The sequence below is a fragment of the Phycodurus eques genome, chromosome 5 (genome assembly GCF_024500275.1).
Source record: "Phycodurus eques isolate BA_2022a chromosome 5, UOR_Pequ_1.1, whole genome shotgun sequence".
In the NCBI taxonomy this organism is placed as follows: Eukaryota; Metazoa; Chordata; class Actinopteri; order Syngnathiformes; family Syngnathidae; genus Phycodurus; species Phycodurus eques.
In genome coordinates, this window is record NC_084529.1 from 7,163,862 (window position 1) to 7,191,108 (window position 27,247).

General features: G+C 44.5%; 1 protein-coding gene across 1 annotated transcript; it reads right to left on the reverse strand.

The window, feature by feature from the left end:
- Nucleotides 1-312: 312 nt before the first annotated feature.
- arpin (actin related protein 2/3 complex inhibitor) lies at nt 313-26,689 on the reverse strand. The gene is made up of 6 exons (XM_061677291.1): nt 26,553-26,689; nt 25,888-25,963; nt 18,629-18,761; nt 17,431-17,637; nt 2,957-3,120; nt 313-573 (listed from the first exon to the last, which is right to left on the reverse strand). The coding sequence occupies exons 1-6, from the start codon at nt 26,642-26,644 to the stop codon at nt 565-567; spliced, it is 681 nt and encodes a 226-aa protein (XP_061533275.1). The 5' UTR covers nt 26,645-26,689; the 3' UTR covers nt 313-564.
- Nucleotides 26,690-27,247: the final 558 nt, after the last annotated feature.

A 27,247-nucleotide genomic window follows, 5' to 3' on the forward strand; every position in this document is an offset into this window, starting at 1 on the left:
TCCGGGTCGCTGCTCTACTCTGTGTTACTAATTTCATACAGATCCAAACCATTTATAATGTGTATTTTTGCCAGGTATTGGTCTCCAGCTTTGTGATATAGTTTTACTATATATACTATATTTGCTTCCCTTTCTGGCATTCTAAACGTCTTTCAGGATGCGACGACAACACAGTGACAGCAAAGCCTATGTTTATGTTCTCGTAGCCAATGAAAAGGCCGCCACAACCCACAATGCAAAGCGGTTACCATGCCCAATTCAATTTTGTCGAGTATGGTCTGGTGGAAACATGCATGAAAGAAGCAGAGGAAGTCAAATAACAGAGCTTGTATATGTGACTAAATCAAAGCCAGAAAATAAAACTGCCAGCTTTACTCAAATGAGACAAAACAGTTCTGTTTCACTTTGTAGGAGGTGAGGAAACAGTTGAAGCCAAGGCCACGTGTGCAAGACGTTCAGTGTCTTGTGGGGTACGGAGGAAATCTGATCCAGGACATCAAGCAGAAGTTGAGGAAGTTCAATCTGGAGATGGGCCGAGAGCTCAAGGCTGTTGATGTCTTTTCTTTAGTCGCCCTAAGAAAGAAACTAAACAGTGAGCTTTTAAACACCTTTTGTTTTGATTTTTACTTGTCCAACCATGCATTACGAGTTGCAACATGAATTATGAGGAAGTGGACACAGTGACTTTTAGTTTCTCCATGTATAAAAAGGTTGTGCCTTGCATCCATGTGGTGATTTGTTCTGTTAGTAAAACACAAGAGAGAGGAAGAGACTAGATGAGAGGGGCGGCACTGTCAACCGATCACCACCTGGTGGTAAATTGGCTCCGAAGGTCGGGGCATCTGGTTAGGGTGCCCCCTGGACACCTCCCTGGTGAGGTGTTCCGGGCATGTCCCACCGGGAGGAGGCGTCCAATCCTCTCGATGCGGAGGACCAGCAGCTCAACTCTGAGGTCCCTCCTGGATGAACGAGCTTCTCATCCAATCTCTAAAGGAGGGCCCACACACCGTGCGAGGTGTCCACGATTCACAGCCTCGGGATTCCCCATGAAGAGCTGGATGAAGTGGCTAGGGAGAGGGAAGGCTGGGCTTCCCTGCTTAAGCTGCTGCCCCAGAGACCCGAACTCAGATAAATGGAAGAAAATGGATGGATGGATGGATGGATAGCAAAACACAAACAGTAACAAGGATACTGTATGTGTGTGCGTAATGAGATCTGTCTGAGACATAATGGTGAATGTCACCCATCCATCCATCCATTTTCTTTACTGCTTATCCTCACTAGGGTCGCGGGCTGCTGGAGCCTATCCCAGCTATCTTCGGGCGGGAGGTGGAGTACACCCTGAACCGGTCGCCAGCCAATCGCAGGGAATGTCACACCTCAAGTTGTATTTCTTATGCAGTACAGTTCTGGATACCCATGAAACGGTTGCTACGGGTAAGTCCGTACCCACTGTAAATAGGTTGCATTAAGTTTTGTAAAATAAATTATCCATACAAAGAAGGTGACAAGTGACTACATATGCCTTGTCCTCCTTTCACAATGAGCAACTATCCATCCATCCATCCATTTTCTACCGCTTATCCGGGTCGGGTCGTGGGGGCAGTAGCTTTAGCAGGGACGCCCAGACTTCCCTCTCCCAAGCCATTTCATCCAGCTCTTCTGCGGGGATCCCGAGGCGTTCCCAGGCCAGCAGAAGGACGTAGTCTCTCCAGCGTGTCCTGGGTCGTCCCCGGGGTCTCCTCCCGGTGGGACGTGCCCGGAACTCCTCACCAGGGAGGCGTCCGGGAGGCATCCGAATCAGATGCCCCAGCCACCTCATCTGGCTCCTCTCAATGCGGAGGAGTAGCGGCTCTACTCTGAGATTCTCCCGGATGACCGAGCTTCTCACCCTATCTCTAAGGGAGAGCCCGGACACCCTGCGGAGGAAACTCATTTCGGCCGCTTGTATCTGGGATCTTGTTCTTTCGGTCACGACCCACAGCTCATGACCAAAGGTGAAGATAGGAACGAAGATCAACCGGTTAATTGAGAGATTCGCCTTTCGGCTTAGCTCCTTCTTTACCACAACGGACTGATACAAAGTCCGCATCACTGCAGACGCTGCACCGATCCGCCTGTCGATCTCCCGTTCCATTCTTCCCTCACTCGTGAACAAGACCCCAAGATACTTGAACTCCTCCACTTGGGGCAGGATCTCATCCCCGACCTGGAGAGGGCATGCCAACCTTTTCCGACTGAGGACCATGGTCTGAAATTTGGAGGTGCTGATTCTCATCCCAGCCATTTCACACTCGGCTGCGAACTGCTCCAGTGAGAGTTGGAGCTCACGGCTTGATGAAGCCAACAGAACCACATCATCAGGAAAAGCAGAGATGCGATACTGAGGCCACCAAACCGGACCCCCTCTACGCCTCGGCTGTGCCTAGAAATTCTGTCCATAAAAGTTATGAACAGAATCGGCGACAAAGGGCAGCCTTGGCGGAGTCCAACCCTCACCGGGAACGAGTCCGACTTACTGCCGGATATGCGGACCAAACTCTGACTCCGGTCGTACAGGGACCGAACAGCCCGTATCAGGGGGTTCTGTACCCTATACTCCCGAAGCACCCTCCACAGGACTCCCCGAGGGACACGGTCGAACGCCTTCTCCATGTCCACAAAACACATGTAGACTGGTTGGGCGAACTCCCATGCACCCTCGAGGACCCTGCCGAGGGTGTAGAGCTGGTCCACTGTTCCACGGCCAGGACGAAAACCACACTGCTCCTCCTGAATCTGAGATTCGACTTCCCGACGGACCCTCCTCTCCAGTGCCCCTGAATAGACCTTACCAGGGAGGCTGAGCAACTAAAAACACTAAAAGCACCTCTACATAAAAAAAAAAATAAAAATAAAAAATAACAGTAAATGTATACATGCATGAAATAGGTTTCATTTTAGATGCTGCCCTCACCCATTCATCCTCCTGTGATCCTTCTCCTTCACGTGCAGGCTTCTGGATGTTATCTGTTCCAGCTTTCTTAGCCATAATCTTGTCCGTCCACGATGCTCCAGTAGTCTCATCTCCAGCAAAGTTACACTTTGACACTGTGCCGCCATCTACTGTTGCTAAGGAGACTATAAATAGGAAGGTGTTAATAATTGAAAGTGAATCGAATTTGTCTTAAAAAATAGGTGAGCAAAATACCCATCAGGCCAAACATAGTCTAAAATGTAAATATACTGTATAATATAATATCTAAATAATAATCCTTAAAGGAAATAAATGCAGAATCACTTATCCTGTTCCAAAGTAACTGGCACATCAGCATAAGAAGAGGGGCAAATGCATTATAATACATATGAACAAGTCTGTTGTGGCCATGTTATGACCTGGGGGGTATTCCAGCAAGTAGGTTCAAAATGCTCCTAATCAAACCTGAATTTTGACTTGACTTCCCTGGAATTTAAAAACTGAGATCATTACGGTCCAGAACAGATGATCTGAATTCAGTCTACATGTGGTAAACCTTGAGCTAAGCGCATGCAAGGCCACAACCAAAAGAGATCATCAAGGGAGCCCCGATATGTCAATTCACCACGGAAACTGACAGAGACATGTCAAGTTACTTACTCCCCCCTTGGAGTTTGAGGCACGAGTCCGAGTGTTTAGTGATATGGAAATATATTCCGTAAAAATAAACAAACAAACAAACAAACAAAAACAATTAATCCACAGGTGAATGCTGACGGTTCAATGCATTACTATTGAATGCACTGACTTACCATTGAACTGCACTTTAAACTGCAGCATATGAAAATATCCTCCTGGAGCAGTCACCTTATCGTGGTGGAGGAGTTTGTTTGTCCCAATGATTCTAGGAGCCAAGTTATCTGGGATTTCATGCCCCTGGTAGGGTCACCCATGGCAAACAGATCCTAGGTGAGGTACCAGACAAAGCATGCTCAAGACCCCTAATGACGAGTAAAAATATTGGACCTATTTCCCTCGCCCGGACACGGGTCACCGGGGCCCTCCTCTGGAGCCAGGCCTGGAGGTGGGGCTTGAAGGCGATCGCCTGGTGGCCAGACCTGCACCCCTGGGGCCCGGCTGAGCACAGCCCAAAAGGGTAACGTGGCTCCCACTTCCCATGGGCTCACCACCTGTGGGAGGGGCCATAGGGTGGACGGGTGCAGTGTGAGCTGGGCGCTTGCCGAAGGCAGGAACCTTGGCGATCCGTTCCCCAGCTACAGAAGCTGGCTCTAGAGACGTGGAATGTCGCCTCTCTGACAAAGAAGGAGCCCGAGCTGGTGTGTGAGGTCCAGAAGTTATGAACAGATATCGTCGGGGTCGCCTCCACACACGGCTTGGGCTCTGGTACCAGCCCTCTTGAAAAGCGTTGCACTCTCTTCCACTCTGTACATTGGGGTTCATCCCGGTGGACGAGAGGGTAGCCTCCCTTCGCCTTCGGCTGGGGGGACGGGTCCTGACTGTTGTTTGTGTCTATGCACCAAACAGCAGTTCAGCGTACCCACCCTTTTTGGAGTCTTTGGAGGGGGTGCTGGAGACCAATCCCGCTGGGGACACCATCGTTCTGCTGTGGGACTTCAATGCTCACGTGGGCAATGACAGTAAGACTTGGAGGGGTGTGACTGGGAGGAACGGCCCCCCGATCAGAACCCGAGTGGTGTTCTGTTATTGTACTTCTGTGCTCATCACAAATTGTTCATGACGAACACCATGTTCAAGCATCAGGGTCTCCGCACGTGCACTTGGCAGCAGGACACCCTATGTCGCAGTTCGATGATCGACTTTGTGGTCGTGTCATCGGACATGCGGCCGCATGTCTTGGACACTCGGGTGAAGAGAAACGCGGAGCTGTTAACTGATAACCACCTGGTGGTGAGTTGGCTTCGATGGTGGGGAAAGATGCCGGTCCTAACCGGCAGGTCCAAACGTATTGTGAGGGTCTGCTGGGAACGTCTGGCAGACTCCCCTGTCAGAAGGAGTTCCAACTTCTGTCATGGGTGTGCGTTCCGGTTTTTGTCTTACCCCTGTTTCACACACACCTGCTCCTGTGAGCATCTTCACCACCTGTGCCTCGTTCACCCTAATTACCCCTTGTATTTAACCACGTGTCTCATTCCCTCTCGTCGCCAGTTCGTTGTACCTTGTCGTCGCGTTCCAGCATTCCTTGTTTCCACGTCACAGACTCACAGTAAGACTTGACCCTGTTCCGATTATTGATCTCGCCTCTTTGCCTCATGTTTTTGGATAGTGTTGCCTTTTTTGGATTGCCTGTCTGTGTACCGCCCTATGCCCGTATATTAAACCTCTCTTTTTGGAAACTGTCCATTTGTTTTGGAGTCGTGCAATTTTGGGTCCTATCCTCTGTTCCGTTCATGACAACTTCCACCTCCGGCAGAACTTTACCCACGTCCTGGGGGAGGTGGGGAACAATGAGTCCGAGTGGACCATGTTCTGCGCCTCTATTGATGAGGCGGCTGACCGGAGCTGTGGCTGTAAGGTGGTCAGTGCCTGTCGTGGCGGAAATCCCCGAACCCGCTGGTGGAGACCAGCGGTGAGCGATGCAGTCAAGGTGAAGGAGTCCTATCGGGCCTTTTTGGCTTGTGGGACTCCTCAGGCAGCTGATGGGTACCGGCTGACCAAGCGGAATGCAGCTTTGGGGGTCGCTGAGGCAAAAAGTCAGGACATGGGAGGAGTTCGGTGAGGCCATGAAGAAAGACTTCCGGACGGCTTTGAGAAAATTGTGGGCGCAGCCGAGTCGTAGAGGGGTCCGGTTTGGTGGCCTTAGTATTGCATCTCTGCTTTTTGCAGATGATGTGCTTCTGTTGGCTTCATAGCAGTGATCTCCAATTCTCACTGGAGCAGTTCGCAGCAGAGTGTGAAGCAGCTTGGATGAAAATCAGCAGCTCCAATTCTGAGCCAATGGTCCTCAGTCGGAATACGGTGGAGTGCCCTCTCTAAGTCTGGGATGAGATCCTGCTCCAAGTGGAGGAGTTCAAGTATCATCGGGTCCTGTTCACGTGTGAGGGAAGAATGGAACGGGAGATCGACAGGTGGATCGATGCTGCGTCTGCAGTGATGCGGACTTTGTATTGGTCCATTGTGGTGAAGAAGGAGCAAAACCGAAAGGTGAAGCTATCAATTTACCGGTTGATGTATGTTCCTACCGTCACCTGTGGTCACGAGCTGTGGGTCGTGACCGAAAAAACAAGATCCCGGATACAAGCGGCCGAAATGAGTTTCCTCCGCAGGGAGTCCGGGCTCTCCCTTTGAGATAGGGTGAGAAGCTCGGTCATCCAGGAGGGGCTCAGAGTAGAGCTGCTGCTCCTCCACATTGAGAGGAGCCAGATTAGGTGGCTGGGGCACCTGATTAGGATGCCTCCTGCCTCCTGGCATCCTAATCAGGACCGATACAAAGTCCCACGAGAGATAGGGTGAGAAGCTCGGTCATCCGGGAGGATCTCAGAGTAGAGCCGCTACTCCTCCGCATTGAGAGGAGCCAGATGAGGTGGCTGGGGCATTTGATTCGGATGCCTCCCGGACACCTCCCTGGTGAGGAGTTCCGGGCACGTCCCACCGGGAGGAGACCCCGGGGACGACCCAGGACACGCTGGAGAGACTACGTCCTTCTGCTGGCCTGGGAACGCCTCGGGATCCCCCCGGAAGAGCTGGATGAAGTGGCTGGGGAGAGGGAAGTCTGGACATCCCTACCAAAGCTACTGCCCCCGCGACCCGACCTCGGATAAGCAGAAGAAAATGGATGGATGGATGGAAAAATATATTTAAAATAAAATCTGACGGGCGCCACGGTGGCCGACTGGTTAGAGCGTCAGCCTCACAGTTCTGAGGACCCGGGTTCAATCCCCGGCCCCGCCTGTGTGGAGTTTACATGTTCTCCCCGTGTCTGCGTGGGTTTTCTCCGGGCACTCCGGTTTCCTCCCACATCCCAAAAAACATGCATTAATTGGAGACTCTAAATTACCCGTAGGCATGACTGTGAGTGCGAATGGTTTGTTTCTATGTGCCCTGCAATTGGCTGGCAACCAGTTCAGGGTGTACCCCGCCTCCTGCCCGATGACAGCTGGGATAGGCTCCAGCACGCCCGCGACCCTAGTGAGGAGAAGCGGCTCAGAAAATGGATGGATGGATGGATGGATAAAATCTGATCGTTTCGTTTACCGTATGTGCAATCATGCGTCTAAAACCATACTTGGAAGCAGTTTAATGAAATATAAAAATATCAATTTGGCATTTAAGGTAGAGCTGCACATTATAGCCCAAAACCAATATATCTATATTTTTCTTCTATATCGCGATACACGAGCTATATCTCCATATTCTGATTTATCCTGTAAATTACTATATAAATGTTAAAATCAATCCCTTGACTCAGAGATGCCAACCCCTATCATCACCTCTAAGGAACATTCTGGATATTTTGTCAAGAACATTTTGTGTCATGAGCTGCGCCCTGCAGTTCCTTTGTTGGAGCTTGGATGGCGCTTTCTTCCTAGTAATCAGCACTACCTCGGCCCTGCATGTGTTGTCAATCAGCCTTTATCAATGTACACTAGAACTAGCAGACATTCCAACAGCTTCTTCCCTCTTGCAATCAACTTCTTAAACAGCTAACCTACAATTCCATTGCAACATGCTGGCAATTTTTTGACTTGAGTTCGTTGTCACATTTCTGTAGGGTCAATTATATATTACTTGTGCACTCACTGTAGTTGTCTCGCCACGTTTCACTATTTGCATATCTGTTGTTGACCAATACTGGCCACTCATGCCAGAGCAGCTTCTGCTCCATTAGCACACTGATTGAGGAGTATCTGCAACACACAATTTCTGCCGCCGCTTCATCCGCAATTATAGTGAAGTTGCAATTCCTCTCACTAGCCTTACCAGCTCTCCAATTCAGTGGACCCTGGCTACATCCAAAGCCTTCGACCAGCTTAAGACCCTGTTCACAAGTGCTACCATCTTACGACACCCCGACCCCTACCTCCAAGTCGTGGTGGAGGTTGACGCCTCGGACACTGGGGCGGGGACCGTTCTCTCGCAGCGGGACCCAACTTCCCAAAAACGTCATCCCTGTGCTTTCTTTTCCCGTCGTCTATCCCCTGCTGAACGGAACTATGATATTGGCAACCGAGAGCTTCTGGCCATCATCTGAGCATTGGAGAAGTGGAGGCACTGAATGGAGGGGACTGATTCACCGTTTGTCATCTGGACTGATCAAAGAACGCCTTAACCCCCGACAAGCTCGCTGCGCCCTTTTCCTGAGCCGATTTAACTTTAGCCTCTCCTTCCGTCCTGGTTCCCGCAATGGCAAACCTGACGCCCTGTCTCGCATCTACTCACCCCCCTCCAGCTCTGCAGAACACGAAACCATCCTCCTTTCCTCCTGCTTCGTTGAGGCTGCCACCCAGGAAATCGAGCAGATTGTGAAACATGCTCAAGAGACCCAATGATGATGTTGTATCCATATCCATCCATATATGATGTTCTCCAGTGGGCCCACAGTTCAAAACTCACCTGTCACCCCGGAATCACCCGCACCATCCAGTTCGTACAACACTTCTGGTGGACTAGCCTGGTGAAAGACACCCGGGAGTTCGTCCAAGGCTGCTCTGTCTGTGCCCGTGGAAAGACTTCACATCTGCCCTCAGCTGGTCTGCTGCGCCCCTTACCTATCGCGAGCCGCCCTTGGTCCCACATTGCCTTGGACTTCGTTACCGGCCTACCCCCCTCTGAAGGTAACTATAATTTTTACTATTATCGATCAATTTTCCAAATACGTCCATTACATACCCCTCTCCAAGCTACCCTCTGCCTTTGCAACTGCTAACCTCCTTGTCATTCATGTCTTCAAACTCCACGGAATCCCCATTGCCATCATCTCGGACCGAGGTCCTCAGTTCTCCTCCCTTGTTTGGAAGGAATTCAGTAAAGCGGTGGGCGCAGCAGCCAGCGTGGCTTCCGGATACCATCCACAGACCAACGGTCAGACCGAGTGGGCAAATCAGTCCCTGGAGTCGGCCCTTTTCTGCGTTGCCGCACGCAACCCCACCTCCTGTAGCTCATTCCTCCCATGGATAGAATACGCCCACAACTCCCTCACCAGCTCTGCCACTGGTATGTCTCCATTCATGGCATGCTAGGGTTTCCAACCTCCATTATTTAGGGAACAGGAGCATGCGGTGGCCATTCCCGTGGTAAGGGATAACCTAAAGAGGGTCCAGTCCATTTGGAAGGACGTCAGGGCGGCCATAACTCGGCCCGCGGAGAAAAATAAACGGCTCCCGAACCTTCGTCGCTCCCCTACGCCTGAGTACAAGATGGGTCAGACTGTTTGTCTTTCCTCCATCCCACTCCAGACAGAATCCCGCAAACTCACTCCGCGCTTTATTGGTCTGTTCCTGATCATTAAAAGAATCAATCCCACGTCAGTTCAACTAAAGGTTCCACAATCTCTTAGGATTCATCCGACGTTCCATATGTCACTACTCAAGCCCGTCTCCCCCTGCACTCTTAACCTCCTCCGCCCCCCCCGCGTTATCGACGACCATCCGGCCTTCACAGTGCATCCTTAATGTGAGGCCCAGGGGCCGGCGTTACCATTTCCTGGTGGACTGGGAGGGTATGGTCCAGAGGAACGCTCCTGGATCTCCTGCATGCTGATTCTTGACGACTCCCTGATTTCGGATTTTTATGCGGCTCACTCTTGAAGCCGGCCGGGCAGGATGCCAGGAGGCGTCCGTTGAGAGGGGGGTACTGTCATGAGCTGTGCCCTGCAGTTCCTTTGCTGGAGCTTGGGTGGCGCTTTGCGCCCCTCTCTCTCTTCCCAGTAATCAGCACTACCACAGCCGCACACCTGTTGTGAATCAGCCTTTATCATCGCCTGCATTTAAGCCTGCCAGATCCAAGACTCCAATGCCAGTGTGTTAACGTTCACCCGTGGTACAGCGGCTTTAAACTTACACATAAATTACGCCAGTCCTCGCAATATATCTGACCTCCATGTTCTTCCTTGTCCTCAGTGCTCCCCGCCTTGCTGACCTCTTACACCATACCGCCAAGTTGTCCACCTGCTCACGCCACCCCCTGCAGCATGCTCACTGTCTCCAGTACGCCTCAAGGATCCACCTCCGACTCCCTCCACAATAAACCATTCTCCACAAACCTCTTCAGCCGCCGCCTGTTTCTGGATCCAGTTAAAATTAATACCATCACATCGTGACATTTGGATTTTGTCAGGAACATTTGCGTCTCAGCCAAAACAAACACACACCACCAGAAAAACTCTGAACAATGCTAACGTTAGTTTTATATTTTCATATTTGATTTGATTTGTTTTGAGTGACAAAATATTGACATCTTATTTTTTTTTTAACTTGCTTTTAATTTCAGTTTTGATTTATTCAATACGATATCTTGTCACTAAATTGCTAAACAAACAATAATGTAGAGACAAGCTTATTTACAAAATGATACATTACAAGAAATATCAAGTTGTATGGTCTTTTCACAAATCTACATTGGATTTTTTTAAAACTACGGTCAGTAAAATAAGAATGTAATTTTGATAACATTTATTGTGCAGATCTCCAAAGTCAAAATCAAAACACGGCACTCTTGCAATGCATAGGCTATAAAACGTATTCATGTTCATGGTGGTTGTGATTTTGTGGATTTTAGGTGTTTGTGTGTATATTTGTGGGCATGTACGGTATCCATCCATCCATCCATTTTCTGAGCCGCTTCTCCTCACGAGGGTAGCGGGCGTGCTAGAGCCTATCCCAGCTGTCATCGGGCAGGAGGCAGGGTACACCCTGAACTGGTTGCCAGCCAATCGCAGGGCACATAGAAAGAAACAACCATTCGCACTCACAGTCATGCCTACGGGCAATTTAGAGTCTCCAATTAATGCATGTACGGTATATGTGAATAAATACATATGTACAATCCCAATTCCAATGAAGTTGGGACGTTGTGTTAAACATAAATAAAAACAGAATACAATGATTTGCAAATCATGTTCAGCTTATATTTAATTGAATACACAACAAAGACAAGATATTTAATGTTCAAACTGATAAACTTTATTGTTTTTAGCAGATAATCATGAACTTGGAATTTTATGGCTGCAACATGTTCCAAAAAAGCTGGGACAGGGTCATGTTTACCACTGTGTTACATCACCTTTTCTTTTAACAACATTCAATAAACATTTGGGAACTGAGGACACTAATTGTTGAAGCTTTGTAGGTGGAATTATTTCCCATTTTTGGTTGATGTACAGCTTCAGCTGTTCAACAGTCCGGGTCTCCGTTGTCATAGTTTACGCTTCATAATGCGCCACACATTTTCAATGGGAGACAGGTCTGGACTGCAGGCAGGCCAGTCTAGTACCCGAACTCTTTTACTACAAAGCCACGCTGTTGTAACACGTGCAGAATGTGGTTTGGCATTGTCTTGCTGAAATAAGCAGGGGCATCCATTAAAAAGACGTTGCTTGGATGGCAGCATATCTTTCTCCAAAACCTGTATGTACCTTTCAGCATTAATGGTGCCTTCACAGATGTGTAAGTTATCCATGCCATTGGCACTAATACAGGCCCATACCATCACAGATGAACTTTGCGTCCATAACAGTCCGGATGGTTCTTTTCCTCTTTGGCCCAGAGGACACGATGTCCACAATTTCTAAAAACAATTTGAAATGTGTACTCAGCGGACCACAGAACACTTTTCCTCTTTGCATCAGTCCATCTTAGATGAGCTCGGGCCCAGAGAAGTCGGCGCCGCTCTGGGTGTTGTTGATAAATGGCATTTGCTTTGCATAGTAAGGTTTCATGTTGCACTTACGGATCTAGCGCCAAACTGTATTTACTGACATTGGTTTTCTGAAGTGTTCCTGAGCCCATGTGGTGATATCCTTGAAACATTGATGTCAGTTTTTGATGCAGTGCCGCCTGAGGGATCGAAGGTCACGGGTATTCAATGTTGGTTTTCGGTCTTGCCGCTTACATGCAGTGATTTCTCCAGATTCTCTGAACCCTTTGATGATATTATGGACCGTAGATGATGAAATCCCTAAATTCCTTGCAATTGTACACTGAGGAAGCTTGTCCCTAAACTGTTGGACTATTTTCTCATGCACTTGTTCACAAAGAGGTGAACCTCACCCAATCTTTGCTTGTGAATGACTGAGCAATTCAGGGAAGCTCCTTTTATACCCAATCATGGCACCCACCTGTTCCCAATGAGCCTGTTCACCTGTGGGATGTTCCAAACAGGTGTTTGATGAGCATTCCTCAACTTTCTCAGTCTTTTTTGCCACCTGTCCCAGCTTTTTTGGAACGTGTTACAGCCATAAAATTCTAAGTTAATGATTATTTGCTAAAAACAATCAAGTTTATCAATTTGAACATTAAGTATCTTGTTTTTGTAGTGTATTCAATTAAATATAGGTTGAACATGATTTGCAAATCATTCTACTCTGTTTTTATTTATGTTTAACCCAACGTCCCAACTTCATTGGCATTGGAGTTGTAAATGTTTACACATGTAAATGATCATATATGTGCTCAAGCTGTGTACATGCATGTCTCATGACATAAATGTGTACTATGTATGTATTAATTTGTATTGGAACGTGTAAGAAAATGGACATAGTTGTACAAATACTACTCAAAAACATCTGACAAAACTACAATGAAAAATGTATTTTCAAAAAAACGGTAGTTTAATGTGCAAACAAATATAAAATTGCTGATATAAAATATTTAGTTTCGTATTCAACATTCTATATACCTATACCTACTATATACCTCCTCTTGGCTGATCTGTGTGATAATAAGTAATTCATTTCCAGTTTTCAAACGGTCCTGTGTTTGACTGTTTTGTATTTAATCTCCAGACATACACACCTATTAATTTGCTTTTCATACTGTCAGCTGTACAAACGTGGTTCCAGCGAGACTTGTGTAAAAATTGCACTGTAGCAACAATCACTTATTTTGGAGTTTGCTTGGTGACATTTATCGATAGCTTAGTGCCAGTTTAGCATGGCTTAGCTGTCATCTCCTGTTAATACTCCTTGTCCTTGTGAAAAATTGTGGCTTGATCGTCGCCATGGAGGCGATGATTAGAGGAGCGCCGACGCCGCTCCCCAGCTTGAAGCTATTTTTTTACATGGAAGAAAACACGATAACATCATTAACAAACATTATGGCAAATGGTTGGTAGAATCTAAATCTTATCATAGCCAATCACTTTCCTTGGTACTTCGACGCCGAACTCGTGATAGCTGTTCATTCAGTTGCTTGCTCAGTGGCAAACTTCAAGTAATTTACACGACCGCATGACGTCTCGTTCTCTCCGGTTTGCGGACTATTTTCGACACACGGCAACTGGCCAAATTGTAACAGTTGTCATCTCTGTGACACCAATACAATGAATGAACCAGAGACTACAGTTGGATTTTGAACATTTATTAATAAAGTAAATATTCAGCACTTTTGTATTTAACACAATTTGATTTATATATTTGTGTCATTGATTTGGAAACCCAAATGTAACTGTCTATATGAATGTACAGTACATTAAAATAAAAAAAATAAAAAATAAATAAAATAATAGAAAAAAATCAATATTTGATTTGTACTCAGCCAAGAGAAAAACATTTTGTGCAGGAGCAGTGATGGGATATGCATGTGTGCCATCCATATCACATTTGAAAGCCAAAATGGCATCCAAATAGACTGCATGGGGGCAAACTTTTTGTGCTGAAGGGCTAAATCGGATTTTTAAAATGCACAAATGGGCCACGCCATTTGTAGATGAGGTCAAAATAAATAGTTGTGTATCGAAAAATTATTTACTCTAAAAATAAAATGTTTTAAAAATATGTTTATTTTATTTACAATAAATCCATTAACTAATTATGGCGGCACGGTGGACGACTGGTTAGAGCGTCAGCCTCACAGTTATGAGGACCCGGGTTCAATCCCCAGCCCCGCCTGTGTGGACTTTGCATGTTCTCCCCGTGCCTGCGTGGGTTTTCTCCGGGCACTCCGGTTTCCTCCCACATCCCAAAAACATGCATTAATTGGAGACTCTAAATTGCCCATGGGCATGACTGTGAGTGCGAATGGTTGTTTGTTTCTATGTGCCCTGCGATTGGCTGGCAACCAGTTTAGGGTGTACCCCGCCTCCTGCCCGATGACAGCTGGGATTGGCTCCAGTACGCCCGCGACCCTAGTGAGGAGAAGCGGCTCAGAAGATGGATGGATGGATGAATGACACAATTACTGATGAATAAAAATGAATAATTTTTAACCAATAAAATAAGTCATTCTAATTTAAACATTTTCCTATTTGTAATTATTTCAATGATAATTAACGAAGCAATTGTTGAAATATAAAAATTTCCAATGTATATTTAATTTTTGAAAAATCAATTAACAAATGATTTCATCAGATAAATGAATAAAAATAATGATGAATAAACATGTAAAATGGTTTATTTTACAAATAAAATAATTTATTCTCATTTTAAATGTAATTACAGAGGAACCTCGATAGAACGGACTAATAGGGGTGAGGGGTCTTCTGATATATCCGATGGTCCGTTACACTGAGGCACTTTCTTTTAGGCCCTCTGCACCCATATTATTGTACAGTACAAAATCTTTGTTTTGTAGGTTTTTTTTGTGGACAAAAAAAGCCCACTACAGTACAAAGTTATCGTAAATAAGTATTTTTAAAAAGTTGAAAATGATTGAAAGTTTCACATTTTGTCCAAACTTACCATGCTGGTGTGCTTGGTTATGGTGACATTGTTGACGTACAATACTCATCGTAGGCGAGTTGCTTTAATGAGCCGCGAGGAATTAGTGTGCTTCCTAGTTCCAAATCTGTTGCCCAAGGTGAACGGCTTGACCAAAAAAAACAAAACAAAAAAAAAAACTTTACTGTACCAAAAATAGCATGTTCCAGGCTCCAGAGACTTGTGTTTGTATTCCTCAGCGTTAACACTGCCAAGATACTGCTCTCTCTCTGCGCTCCGAGTCTATGTACAATAGACAATAGATATACCCATCATGACATGGCGACACATCAATGCGCCACATTCAATATGGCAGCAATGTAGGCAGAAGAGGCACATCTTTTGGAATTGGGTACATTTATATCTGTGACCAGGAAATACGTCAGTCTCATTCTCTGCCTGCATTGAGCCACAGTGCCAGTAAACAACAGCAGCCAATTCTGGAACTAACAGACTCTGTCAACGACAGTTTAAGTGACAAATGGAAATCCTACATCCATTATGTAGGGGTCCGTTTTATCAAGGTACCACTGTATTTCAAATTAAGCTAAATTAACTTAAATCATCCATCCATCCATCCATCCATTTTCAACACCGCTTATCCTGGTTAGGGTCGCGGGACGCTGGAGCCTATCCCAGCTGACTTCGGGCGAAAGGCGGACTACACCCTGAACTGGTCGCCAGTCAGTCGCAGGGCACATATAGACACGGACAACCATTCGCACTCACATTCACAACGTCACTGAGTGGGAACTGAACCCACGCTGCCTGCACCAAAGTCAGACGAGTGTACCACTACACCATCAGTGACCCTAACTTAAATCACCAATTATTTATTAAAAATAAACAACATTAAATGCATATGTATTTGATTAAATCAACCCACTAAGAGAAATGATTAAAAAATAAAGTGAAAAAAAATACATTTAATCCCATTTTTAGGAAATTCAACTTAAAGGTGCCATATTTTACCAAACCAACATTTTCTAGTATTATAATATTGGCTTGTTTAGGAAAACTTTTACTAACAGAATAAGTAAGGATGCAATCTTGTCTTTGTGGGGTTTTATTACAAAAAAGAAGAAATCTTTGCAAAGAAAGGAAAAGGTACAAGTCGTTACCCTTTACTGAAGTGCAAGCAAAGAAACACTGCTATACAGAAGTGAGAGAGACAGAGAAGAAAAGAAAAGAAAAATATACCCCCTCATTACCACAACATTCTCACACAATTATCTTTGTCCAGCTGCATGTGAACTTATCTTCATGGGAATGGGTACATGCGGAGACTGAGAAAGGAGGAGAAAATCAGCTCGTAGTCACAACATGGCTGGGACACACACAAGTACTGTGCTGACTAAGATCTATACATGTGAAGGTTGTATAAAACCAATAGAAGTAATATGTGGTATATATGAAACATACATTTTCCAACTCAGGCTCTATGGTGCCTCAGTAAGCCTTCCATCCATCCATTTTCTGAGCCACTTCTCCTCCTCTCCTCACTAGGGTCGCGGGCGTGCTGGAGCCTATCCCAGCTGTCATCGGGCAGGAGGCGGGGTACACCCTGAACCGGTTGCCAGCCAATCGCAGGGCACATACAAACAAACAACCATTCGCACTCACATTCACACTTACGGGCAATTTAGAGTTGTCAATTTACCTACCATGCATGTTTTGGGGATGTGGGAGGAAAACGGAGTGCCCGGAGAAAACCCACGCAGGCACGGGGAGAACATGCAAACTCCAGACAGGCGAGGCCGGGGATTGAACCCCGGTCCTCAGAACTGTGAGGCAGACGCTCTAACCAGTCGTGCACCGTGCCGCCCTCAGTAAACCTATCATATTAAATGTTGTTATGCCTCAATATGGATGGAATCGCAGAGAAACAGACAGGCCATGTTTGCGTCAGGTTGAGGAGACACAAAGAAAGTCAAGATTGAGCATACCTAACCTGCTAGCGAGCAGCGGTTAGGTTCACAGAGTCTGTTACCGCAGTGACCAAGTCTGAATTCCTTTTCCCCGGCTCTTTGAAATAGATTGATCAGGCTTTCCCTTATCTCAGGGTCAACTTCCTCAGAGTTTTCACCTAGCCTGCTCGCTGGAATACCCCCGGTTTTAAATCAGTTGGACAGGTCTACGTTTTTTTTTGTTTTTGTTTTGTGGACTATTTCTTCAAGACATAGCCTTTGGGGTGTAATAGAAAATGATTACTCAGCAGCCCAACCCCCCATCGTTAACGAAAAATTATATTTATTGCATGGATGGATGTGTGTTAATTTGACAGTGTGACATTACATAAGGGTACCCAAACGATGTCAAAGTGAATGTGTGTTAGAATAGACGATGCAGGCCGTCTAATGAAATATGAGTGAGTGTAGTTTTTTGGTTTTGTTTGTTCATTTTTTTTTTTCCCACCAAGTGTGGCCATTTACTTAATTCATCACTGGATTATGGCAGGTACTTAATTGAATCAGCAACATGCTCTCCTACCTCAAAAAAAAAACAAAAAGTCAGTGGACAGCAAATTTGTTAAGGCAGCTTTTGACACATCAATCCATGCAACGGTCTTCGGACACAGACTCACATATAAAGGGGCTGTTTCCTCTGGTCTTAAGTCGAATGTCTGTTCCGGTCTCCAGCTCTGTTTTGTCCATCTCGCACTCAGGATACCAGAAGGCCCATGTCCCGTCAGGTCTGTGCGTGTCAGTTATCCTAAGCAGCTCGGCTTTACATATCAATGCTGACAGCTGCTCCTCTGACAGGATGTCCGACTCCCCTTTAGCTTCCACTTCTACATGGAAATATAAGGACACAGACACACGCATGTACACATTAGAGAAAGTTAACTTTTTCCTAACGAGCTGCAGCCTTAGGTGGTCGTTCCATTTTCATCCTCGTTGTTGGTGAGAATAGCTTGCTAAAAAAGTATCCCAGTGTACTCAGTGCATCTGCAGATTAACATATCCCTTAAGACCTTATATAAGGTATAATCAGATCACATTTAAAAACCTCACATTCACTAAATATGTTATCTTACTCATCTTATCCGGGGTCAGGTCGTGGGGGCAGCAGTTTAAGCAGAGAAACCCTGACTTCACTCGCCCAGCCACTTCGTCTTCCAGAGCAATCTAGATACATTCCCAGGCCAACAGCCCCTGCAGTGTGTCCAGTGTTTTCCCCAGGGCCTCCTCCCAGTGGGACGTGCCTGGAACATCACACCTGGGAGGTGTAGTGGAAGCATTGGAACCAGAACCCCGAGCCACCTCATCTGGCTCTTCATGATGTGAAGGCGCAGCGGCTCTACTCTGAGACCCTCCTGGATAACTGAGCTTCTTTGCTCTCTAATATTTCTGCATGTAAATACTGTATTTTTAAAACCTTTGAACGGCAGATTTGTCAAGCGTAATTTTTAAGGATAATTAGGCCCTTAATTTAAGAAAATATACAGTTTGTATTGACTTTTTAAAGATTTGCGGACAACCTACCTATCTGCTATACGTTTCTTACCTCTTTTGTAAAGCTTGAACTGCACACAAAATATAAGGAGCAAACTGTTTATGTTTTTTTTCGTGAAAACAAGAACGTGATGGTTTGCACGGCTCGATGAATGATGCATATACGGTTAGTCATGACACACGTGGCTGTGGGTCGTTGGGGTGGCCACGTTTTTTTCTGACCACCCCCTGTCTCTGCCATTATGAGGAAATACAGAATGATGAAGAAAGTGGCAAAAAAAATGATGTGAATATTGATCAAATAAGTATCAGTTGGTCTTTACTTACTGTATGAGGACATGAGGAAGCCTGTGTTGACCTTTCTGGTGTCACTGAAGTTTGGCTCAATCTCCTTCCCGCTAGCATCGAACTTTCTCCGATGGACACGTCTAGGTTTGATGTATAGGACATGGTAACGAACCTGACAAATAAATAAATAAATAAATAAATGATTTCTGTTGAACTGTGCTGACTGGGGCAGAAAGGACAAATGTTGGTGAAAAACTCAAAATAATAAATGGTAGCTGTAACTAATTTTATTAACATCAAAATGTTCGTATTGAAATAGCATTTTACACAATCAGGTGTGGAAAACAACATCCATCATGCGGTGTCCGTTTTCATTGATGCATTTCGGAAGGCGTTGACAGAAGTTGGCTTCCATTCTCTCCATCATTGCTGTTGATTTGGTCTTGTTTGATCTTGGTTACTGTGACCGCCGAGCATTACACTGAGATGATTGATAACTTATTTGTGCCTGAATTGCGACAAAGACACATGGCTATCCGACGTGTGTGGTTTCAGGAGGACAGGGCGACGGCCTACGCAGCCCGAGCATCAATGGTCGTTCTCTTTTCGGTGACCACCTCATTTCCAGGTTTGATGACACTCCTTGGCCCCCTCAGTCCCCTTATTTGTCCATGTGTGATTATTTTTTTGTGGGGATAACTCACGGCACGTGTGTATGCGCATGGACCCCCGCTACACTGGAAGAGTTGAAGGAAGCTAGTCACGTGGAAGTCACCCAACTCAACAGAGCAATGTTGGAGATTGAAAGCCATTCCATCGCGTTCAGAAATACATCAATGAAAACGGACACCACATGATGAATATTGTTTTCCACACTTGATTGGGTAAAATTCTATTTCAATACGAACACGTTGATGTCAATCAAATTTGTTTGGAGCTACCGTTTATTATTTTGTGAGTTTTTAAAAAATGTCTGACTTTCTGCCCCACTCTGTATATACTGCAAAGCAGGGGTGTTAAACTCATTGTTGGTCAGGGGCCTCATGAAGCCTGATTTGATGTCAAAAGGGCAGGACCACTAAAATCTTACCATACCTTATATAATAATAAATGAGTTTTTTGCCTTTGTTTGAATGCAAAACAAATCAAATACATCAGTATTTATTTTTTTTAAATGTAATGATATTTTTGTCATCAACAATGTGTGCATAATAACTGTGAACAAAAGAGTGAGAACATCCATTCCATCCATCCATTTTCTGAGCCGCTTTTCCTCACAAGGGTCGCGGGAGTGCTGGAGCCTATCCCAGCTATCATCGGGCAGGAGGCGGGGGTACACCCTGAAATGGTTGCCAGCCAATCGCAGGGCACATTTAAACAAACAGGCAATTTAGAGTCTTCAATCAACCTACCACGCATGTTTTTGGGATGTGGGAGGAAACCGGAGTGCCCGGAGAAAACCCACCCAGGCACAGGGAGAACATGCAAACTCCACACAGGCGGGGCTGGGGATTGAACCCCGGTCCTCAGAACTGAGGGAGGCAGACGCTCTAAGCAGTCGTCCACCGTGCCGCTAGAGTGAGAACAGTGACACAAAGCTTTTAAGTCAAAGGTATAACTGACAGTAAAATATAGTGTTGTACCTTAAAATTGAATAAACTTATGAAGAGCGAGGAATTATTACCTATTCCATTTCTTACAGGGGCATAATAATTCTGAAAACTATCCTGAGTCTCCACCACCACTTTGGTATTTTTTCACTTTCAAATTCCTCCTGTGGGCTGGACTGAACCCTCTAGCGGACCCACCGGCCGTATGTTTGACAACCCGTCTGTACAGTCTTAGTTTTGATTGATTCAATGTGTAATATTTTTGCAATAAAACCAGAGAAAACAATCTGGAGTCTGTAGACTTTATGTCATCTCTTTTCAGATTGGAAATAACATTTTAGATCAATTTCGTAATTTTTTCAAAACAGCATCTGTCTCCAACTCACATTGTTTACAATGTCAACTCCTTTTAATTTGATGCAAGAACATCGCCACAAAAAATAAGATTAACTGCCCTTCAACAAATAATTGAAATACGGTAAACCCTCACTATTATATTGCTGATAATTAGTCAAATCACAGGATTTATTTCCATATTTTAATTGTCATGGTAAAATAAGCATTTTGCAGCCAAAAACATGGAAAAAACAAATAAAAATTCATTAAAACACATATTACAAGGCATAAAATACCTTTACAATACAGTACAAAAGGTCAGTTGTGCTGAGCACTGAGATTGCCGAGTGTCTTTGAACGCATCGCTGCTCCGTGCGTGTGGGTGAGGCGAGAGTTTGTTGACGGTGTACGTCTCACAGTAACCGTGCTTCGTGACTTTATCAATAAATGGGAGATTAATTGAAAGACGTTAGAATAGTCCATGTCGAGCCCTGCCGGCTGGCAGTTAGCAGCGGAGGGAGATGAGGGCAGCAGCAGCTATCGAGCCATAAAGACGGAACTTTTCAAACTGTTGAAGGAAAGAGCAGACAAGTGCAAGATTTATGCCTGTCTGGAGCCATTATAGTGCGGCTGTTAGGCACAAGAATTGTGCACAAAATGAAAGCAGCATGAAACTTTCAGGATTTGCTCTTGATGACATAAGCTTTGATTTAAGATGTGGCAGCGCTTCCAGTTTGACCTCTGGGGTCAACGAGAGATCAATGACCTCCGGGATATTACATTTCTATGCATGTAATAAGAAATTTATGTATTTTAGGATCTAAATCTCACTGAAATGTAAACTGAATGCATATTTCTGAGCATGAGAAAGTATTTCTGATGAGTCCAACACCCCAAGAGTTCAATAACTGTCATTCTTAGGGGTCAAAGGTCAAGGTCGCTTGAAAAGAGCCCACATTTTTGTAGGTCTAAATACAAAAAAAACTGCTCCTTTGTTATTTTACCATGCAAGGCCATTTTATGGATCATCCAAACTTACAATAGTTTGTGGCATGGTCTGTGTTTTTGTTGACTTGGTTCTGATTAGATTTTGTTTGTTTCATGCGCTTTTCAAGTTTTCCTGTGTCTCATGTTCATGTCTTGTCTGCTCATTTGGTTATTGTCTCCACCGCTTCTCGTCAGGCCTCCATCTTGTGTCAACTACTCAGCTCCCTCCGGCAATTCGTGTGCTGTCCAGGTGTTCCTCGTTGTCTCGCCAATTTGTTTGTATTTAGTTCTCTGCTTTCTTTCAGTCTGTGCTGCTCCATCATCAATTGTCTTCTGTATTCAGAGTCTTCATGTTTCCTTATCCTATTGTGTTTCTTCATGGTCAGTTAATGCAGTGGCATGACCTTAAAAAGGCCATTGATGTTCGGAAACCCTCCATTTATGCTGAATTCAAACAATTCTGCAAGGAGTTGTGTGCCAAAATATCTCCACAGAGATGTGAAAGACTTTCTGCCAGTTATAGAAAACACTTGTAGCTGCTGAGAATAGCTCAACCAGTTATTAGGTTTAGGGAGCCATCATGTTTTCACACAGGGCCAGGTAACTTTGAATTGTTTTTTTTCCCTTATTAAATGAAATTAAATGTATCCATCTATCCATTTTCTTTACCACTTATCCTCACTAGGGTCGCGCTGCTGGAGCCTATCCCAGCTATCTTCGGGCGGTAGGTGGGGTACACCCTGAACCGATCGCCGGCCAATCGCAGGGCACATGTTTTTGGGATGTGGGAGGAAACTGGAGTGCCCGGAGAAAAGGGCAGGGAGAAGATGCAAACTCCACACAGGCGGGGTCGGGATTTGAACCCTGGGCCTCAGAACTGTGAGACAGATGCAAACTCCACACAGGCGGGGTCGGGATTTGAACCCCGGTCCCCAGAACTGTGAGGCAGATGTGCTAACCAGTCGTCCACCGTGCTGGTGAAATTAAATTTAGAAGCATAAAATTTTCTCAATTTGTTATAATTTTCGGAGGTCTCCATATTGATATTAGACAAACCTAGAGATTCTTGGAGAGCGGTTAGATGAAAGTGGTTGGACCAAAGCACTTGTTCAAACTGGTGCAGGAAGCCCTGGAAATGCAGAATCTTTCTTTAAGGTAAGCCATGTGACCAAAACTCTACTGCCACAAGAGATGAGTAATATTTCCTTGTGACAGCTAAAATGTTCTGCTATGCCGATTTACGACGGAACAAGTGCATGCTTAGATATCAACAAAGCAAGGAAATATCTTTTCACTGACAGATCAAGATGACTGTAAAATGTCCCGCCTGCACAAGATGCTTTGAAACAACACGTCAAAAGAACAAAGTACCAAGCTAACATAAGATTGAACTTTGCCTCTGTTTCTCGACCACATTTTCCCATTCCCTCAGACTGGGGATGGATTGACACCAATGCCGGACGGCAGGTACTTTGGACAACAATCCAATATGCATCAAAGGCTTGCTACGAATTTATGCATGCACTCTGGTTGCAAAAAGGGCTGTGTTGGGCCCTGTAATTGTAAAAAGGTAGCATTCAAATGCACAGTACTGTGAACAAGTTCTGGTGACTGCAGTAACTACAACTGTTGTAACCCACCCAGGCAAGGCCTTTACAACAAATCCCATTGTATTATAATGATTTTAGAATGCTTATAATGTAATCTGTTCAACAGCATATGATGCATTGTGAGTCTCACTGGTGTTAAATTTGGGAGTTTCTGATGAGTTCAAGACTGTTGTTTCCGATGTTTTGAAGTTGAAATGGGCCTACATTTTTGTTGCATACATATTCATAGGCCTGATTTTTTTTTTTTTTGTCATGTCTATATTTACAAGTAATAGTTTGATTAAATACAAAGGAGCGGTACATTTTGTATTTAGATTGACCAAAATGTGGGGTTTTTTTTCAAGACCTTGGACCCTAAAAGTGACAGTTATTGAACTTTGGAGCTATTGGTGTTATCATAAATAATTTTCTCATGGTCAGAAACATGGAAATAGACGTAGTTTACATTTCTATCACATTTAGATCGTAAAACACATCAATTTTCGAATTTCATGCATAGAAATTTCTAATCCCGTAGGTCATTGAAGCCTAGAGTTAAAGCACACTCTGTTTTGACCCTTGGTGATATTAGCCCTTTTGAGGGGCTGGTCCTGTCTCATGCAGATGAGCCACACTGGTCACCCTGTCCCATCTAATGCTGGGCCAATGCCGAGCACACATTACATTATCGTGACGACGAGGGACGCAGCTAGGATTTACTACTTCTTGAGGGGTTTTTTTGTGTGTAAAAAAGCAAGTACGAACTGCGAAGCACACAGAAGCCCCAATAAAGACAGAATCACCAAGCCGCAGAATTATGCATAATTAGTGTGCAGATTTGCGAATGTGGGTTATGCAGCAGACGTATTTCCAAAAACAAATACCAGCTTCATGGGCAGAAAAATATGGTGGTAATATTCTGCAAAGCCCAACTGTTATGTAATGTCATTTATCTGGGAGAGTGCAGAACAGAAATACATATACTATAGGTAGTTCACAAAAGATTTGGTTGGAAGTGTAATTTCACACTTGATGGGTGGGCTGGTGCCACAGAGATTCAACTATATAAATAAAAGCAGGTGGGGGGGGAGTGTCCCATGACACTTTTAAACTATCGGCCTTACATATACGTCCATCCATCCATCCATTTTCCGTACCACTCACATTCATTATTTAATTTGCAATGGAAGGGAAAGTGCTGCTTTTTGTAGGTATGTTAATAAATCCACAAAAAACAGCTGCCATTTTCTTTTCTTTTTTGTGCCGGATTTTGTACGTGTCAATTTAGCATTTTCTCATTGTTTTGCGCAAGGTAATACTTGTTCTTTTCAGATTATATTGTTGGGAAACCCCTTTATCACCTTGTTTTTGTAATTTTCAATCTGGTTGACGTTTTCTGTGGTTCTGACAAAGATGAAAATGTTCCTCAATTTCGAAAACTAGAGTCGTGGTCACCCTTGTTGGCACCCCTTCTTTTTTTTGCATAACCTGCATAAATCTTTCTTTTTTTTGCATAACCTGCATAAATCCAACAATCATCATCAGAAATAAATGGAAATGTACCAAACTGATATCATTAGGATCTTTTAATTGGAGGTCAAAAGTAATTTAACATAGAATTCTTTTTCCTCAACTTAGATATTATAATTTAAAAAAAAGTAAAAATAATAAAGAATTTTTAAAAATAAATTAAAAAAAAAAAAACAGCATGTGCAGCAGTACTGGTACCGCTCCTTAATATTTAGTTGCACACCCTTTGGCAGTGATGACAGCCTCCAAACATTTCTTGTATCCATCTATAAGATTTTTGCACTTCTTTGCTGATATTTTTTCTCACACTCTTCATTTGCAATTTTTGTCAACATTTGCAGGCTTTTTTTCCCCAATGGCCTATTTCAGCTCCCCCCCAGAGATTTTCAATTGGATTGAGATCAGGACTCATTACAGGTCATTTTAAAACAGTCCATTTTTTTTTCCCTTTTCAACCATTCCTGTGTGCTTTTGGGCCTTTGTCTTGCTGGAGGACCCATGATCGTTGCCTCAAACCAAGTTGTCTTACACTGGGTAAGACATTTTGCTATAAAATCTCTTAAGTTTCTGATTTCATGATACCTGTGATACAGTCAAGACCTCCAATACCAGATGCACCAAAGCAGCCCCACAGCGTTATGGATCCTCCAACATGCTTGACTGTTGGCAGCGTTCTTTTTCTTAAAGGCTTCATTGTGCCATCTGCACACATACTGTTTGTATGCATTGCCAAAAAGCTCTATTTTGTTTCATCTGTCCGTAAAATGTTATCATTTGCTCTTTTGTAGCAAAAGTAAGTTCTCCGTAGAAAATGTTTCACTCGATTCATTTTTGATAGTCCACGTGGAGTACCAACATTTCATGGGTGTCAATAAGGGTGAACAGGACTGAATATGGTGGTGATTCACTATTATTATTCTTGTTTTCTGTGAAGTTTGAAGCAAATTTGACCATGCACTTGCTCTCAGTTTGACCCGCTCGAGCGGACGTCGCCATTGAAAAATCGCAAAATTGCCTGTTTAAACATCACATTTGCCTCTTAACTAATTTGAAACATCTGGGCATTTTTCTACCAAAGAGTGAAGGTTTCGCTCACACATCTCCTAATGATTTACACTGTTTACTGGGCATGAAAATTTGGCTGGAATTGCGACATAAATAGTGGCAGAAAAACCTGAATCCTTATCAGGTTCTTACAAACTTTGCTATACTGCTATTTTTCTATTGGGATCAATAGATACACTACCTTCTGATTGTTGACATCGGTCAGTGCATGTCTAGAAACATCAACAAGTGTTCCTTCAAGAATCACTCCAGGACCACTGCAGGAGGGGGGGGGGGAAAAAAAAGTATAACCTGTGACCTCTGTCGCTTACAAATAACAACTTCCTTCTCAGAAAATAAGCATCGCAAACATCGTCATATTGTGACAATTTTACAATACAAAACATTACAGCAACAGCTAATATAAAATGCAATTTCCTTATGTCACATTTATATGCGAAGAAATGATGTTGCAACATAAATCGAGGACTGTAACAACATTGCAATCTCCAAATATACTATGCGCGCGTGCCCCCTATAGGGCGTGATCACTAACTGTCAGATAAGAAAAATCACAAACTGCTGTGTGCTCTTCCTGGCCTAATTACATTCTTGGCGATTGTTGTTGTTGTTCTTGTCCTTGAATGCATACTTTACGAATATAGTTATATTCTTTTAACACGAGCTGACCACCCCCACCCGATAGTGCCTTCCCAATTGGAAGAACACGATCAGAAAGAAAACACACACAATTAGTCGAAATAAATTAGAAAACATGAGAATCTTTAGTTCACATCAACGTATTGAAGTACAGTAATGTACTGTATCTGGATTTGCTCCATAGTACGCAAGAAGTTGTCACGCTACCTTTCATGTGAGCCGGGTGACCACACGCTGTCATATTTCTCATTGTGTACTGGTTTGTTTTTTAAAGATGTGTTGTGATAGATTCGGCTCATTTTCCACCAATGATCCTGTATTACAGTACATGTATTTCCCCCCCCCCCCCCCCCCCCAAAAAAAAAATCCGTCAGTGTTTTTCCTGAAACTGACATTTCCGGTACCGCCCACACAGGAACGGTTCGCTTGATTTTTCATCCCGGTCGTACCGGCGGGCCTTGGTGTTGCTGATTGAGGCACTGAAGCATGTAAGTATTGAAGAGAAAATGAAAAATCTATACAGGCGAGCACAAACCGAGATTAGAGCACAGGACTGTGAGGCAGACTGACTAAGCTGTTGCCTCAATGGAATCCATCCATCCACGCATTTTCAGAGCAGCTTCTCCTCACTAGGGTCGCGGGCGTGCTGGGGCCTAGGCAGGAGGCGGGGTACACCCTGAACTGGTTGCCAGTCAATCGCAGGGCACATAGAAACAAACAACCATTTGCACTCACATGCACACCTACGCGTCAATTAACCTACCATGCATGTTTTTGGGATGTGGGAGGAAACTGGAGTGCCCGGAGAAAACCCACGCAGGCACGGGGAGAACATGCAAACTCCACACAGGCCTCAGAACTGTGAGGCAGACGCTCCAACCAGTCAGTCACCGTACTGCCTG

Excerpts from the sequence above, each read along its gene's own strand:
- arpin (XM_061677291.1), bottom strand. The coding sequence starts at position 26,644 with ATGAGCCGAATCTATCACAACACATCTTTAAAAAACAAACCAGTACAC. Across the intron at positions 18,762-25,887 it reads CCGATGTCAACAATCAGAAG|GTTCGTTACCATGTCCTATA; the intron begins GTAGTGTATCTA and ends TTTATTTGTCAG. Across the intron at positions 3,121-17,430 it reads AGGAAACAGCCCCTTTATAT|TCTCCTTAGCAACAGTAGAT; the intron begins GTGAGTCTGTGT and ends TCCTATTTATAG.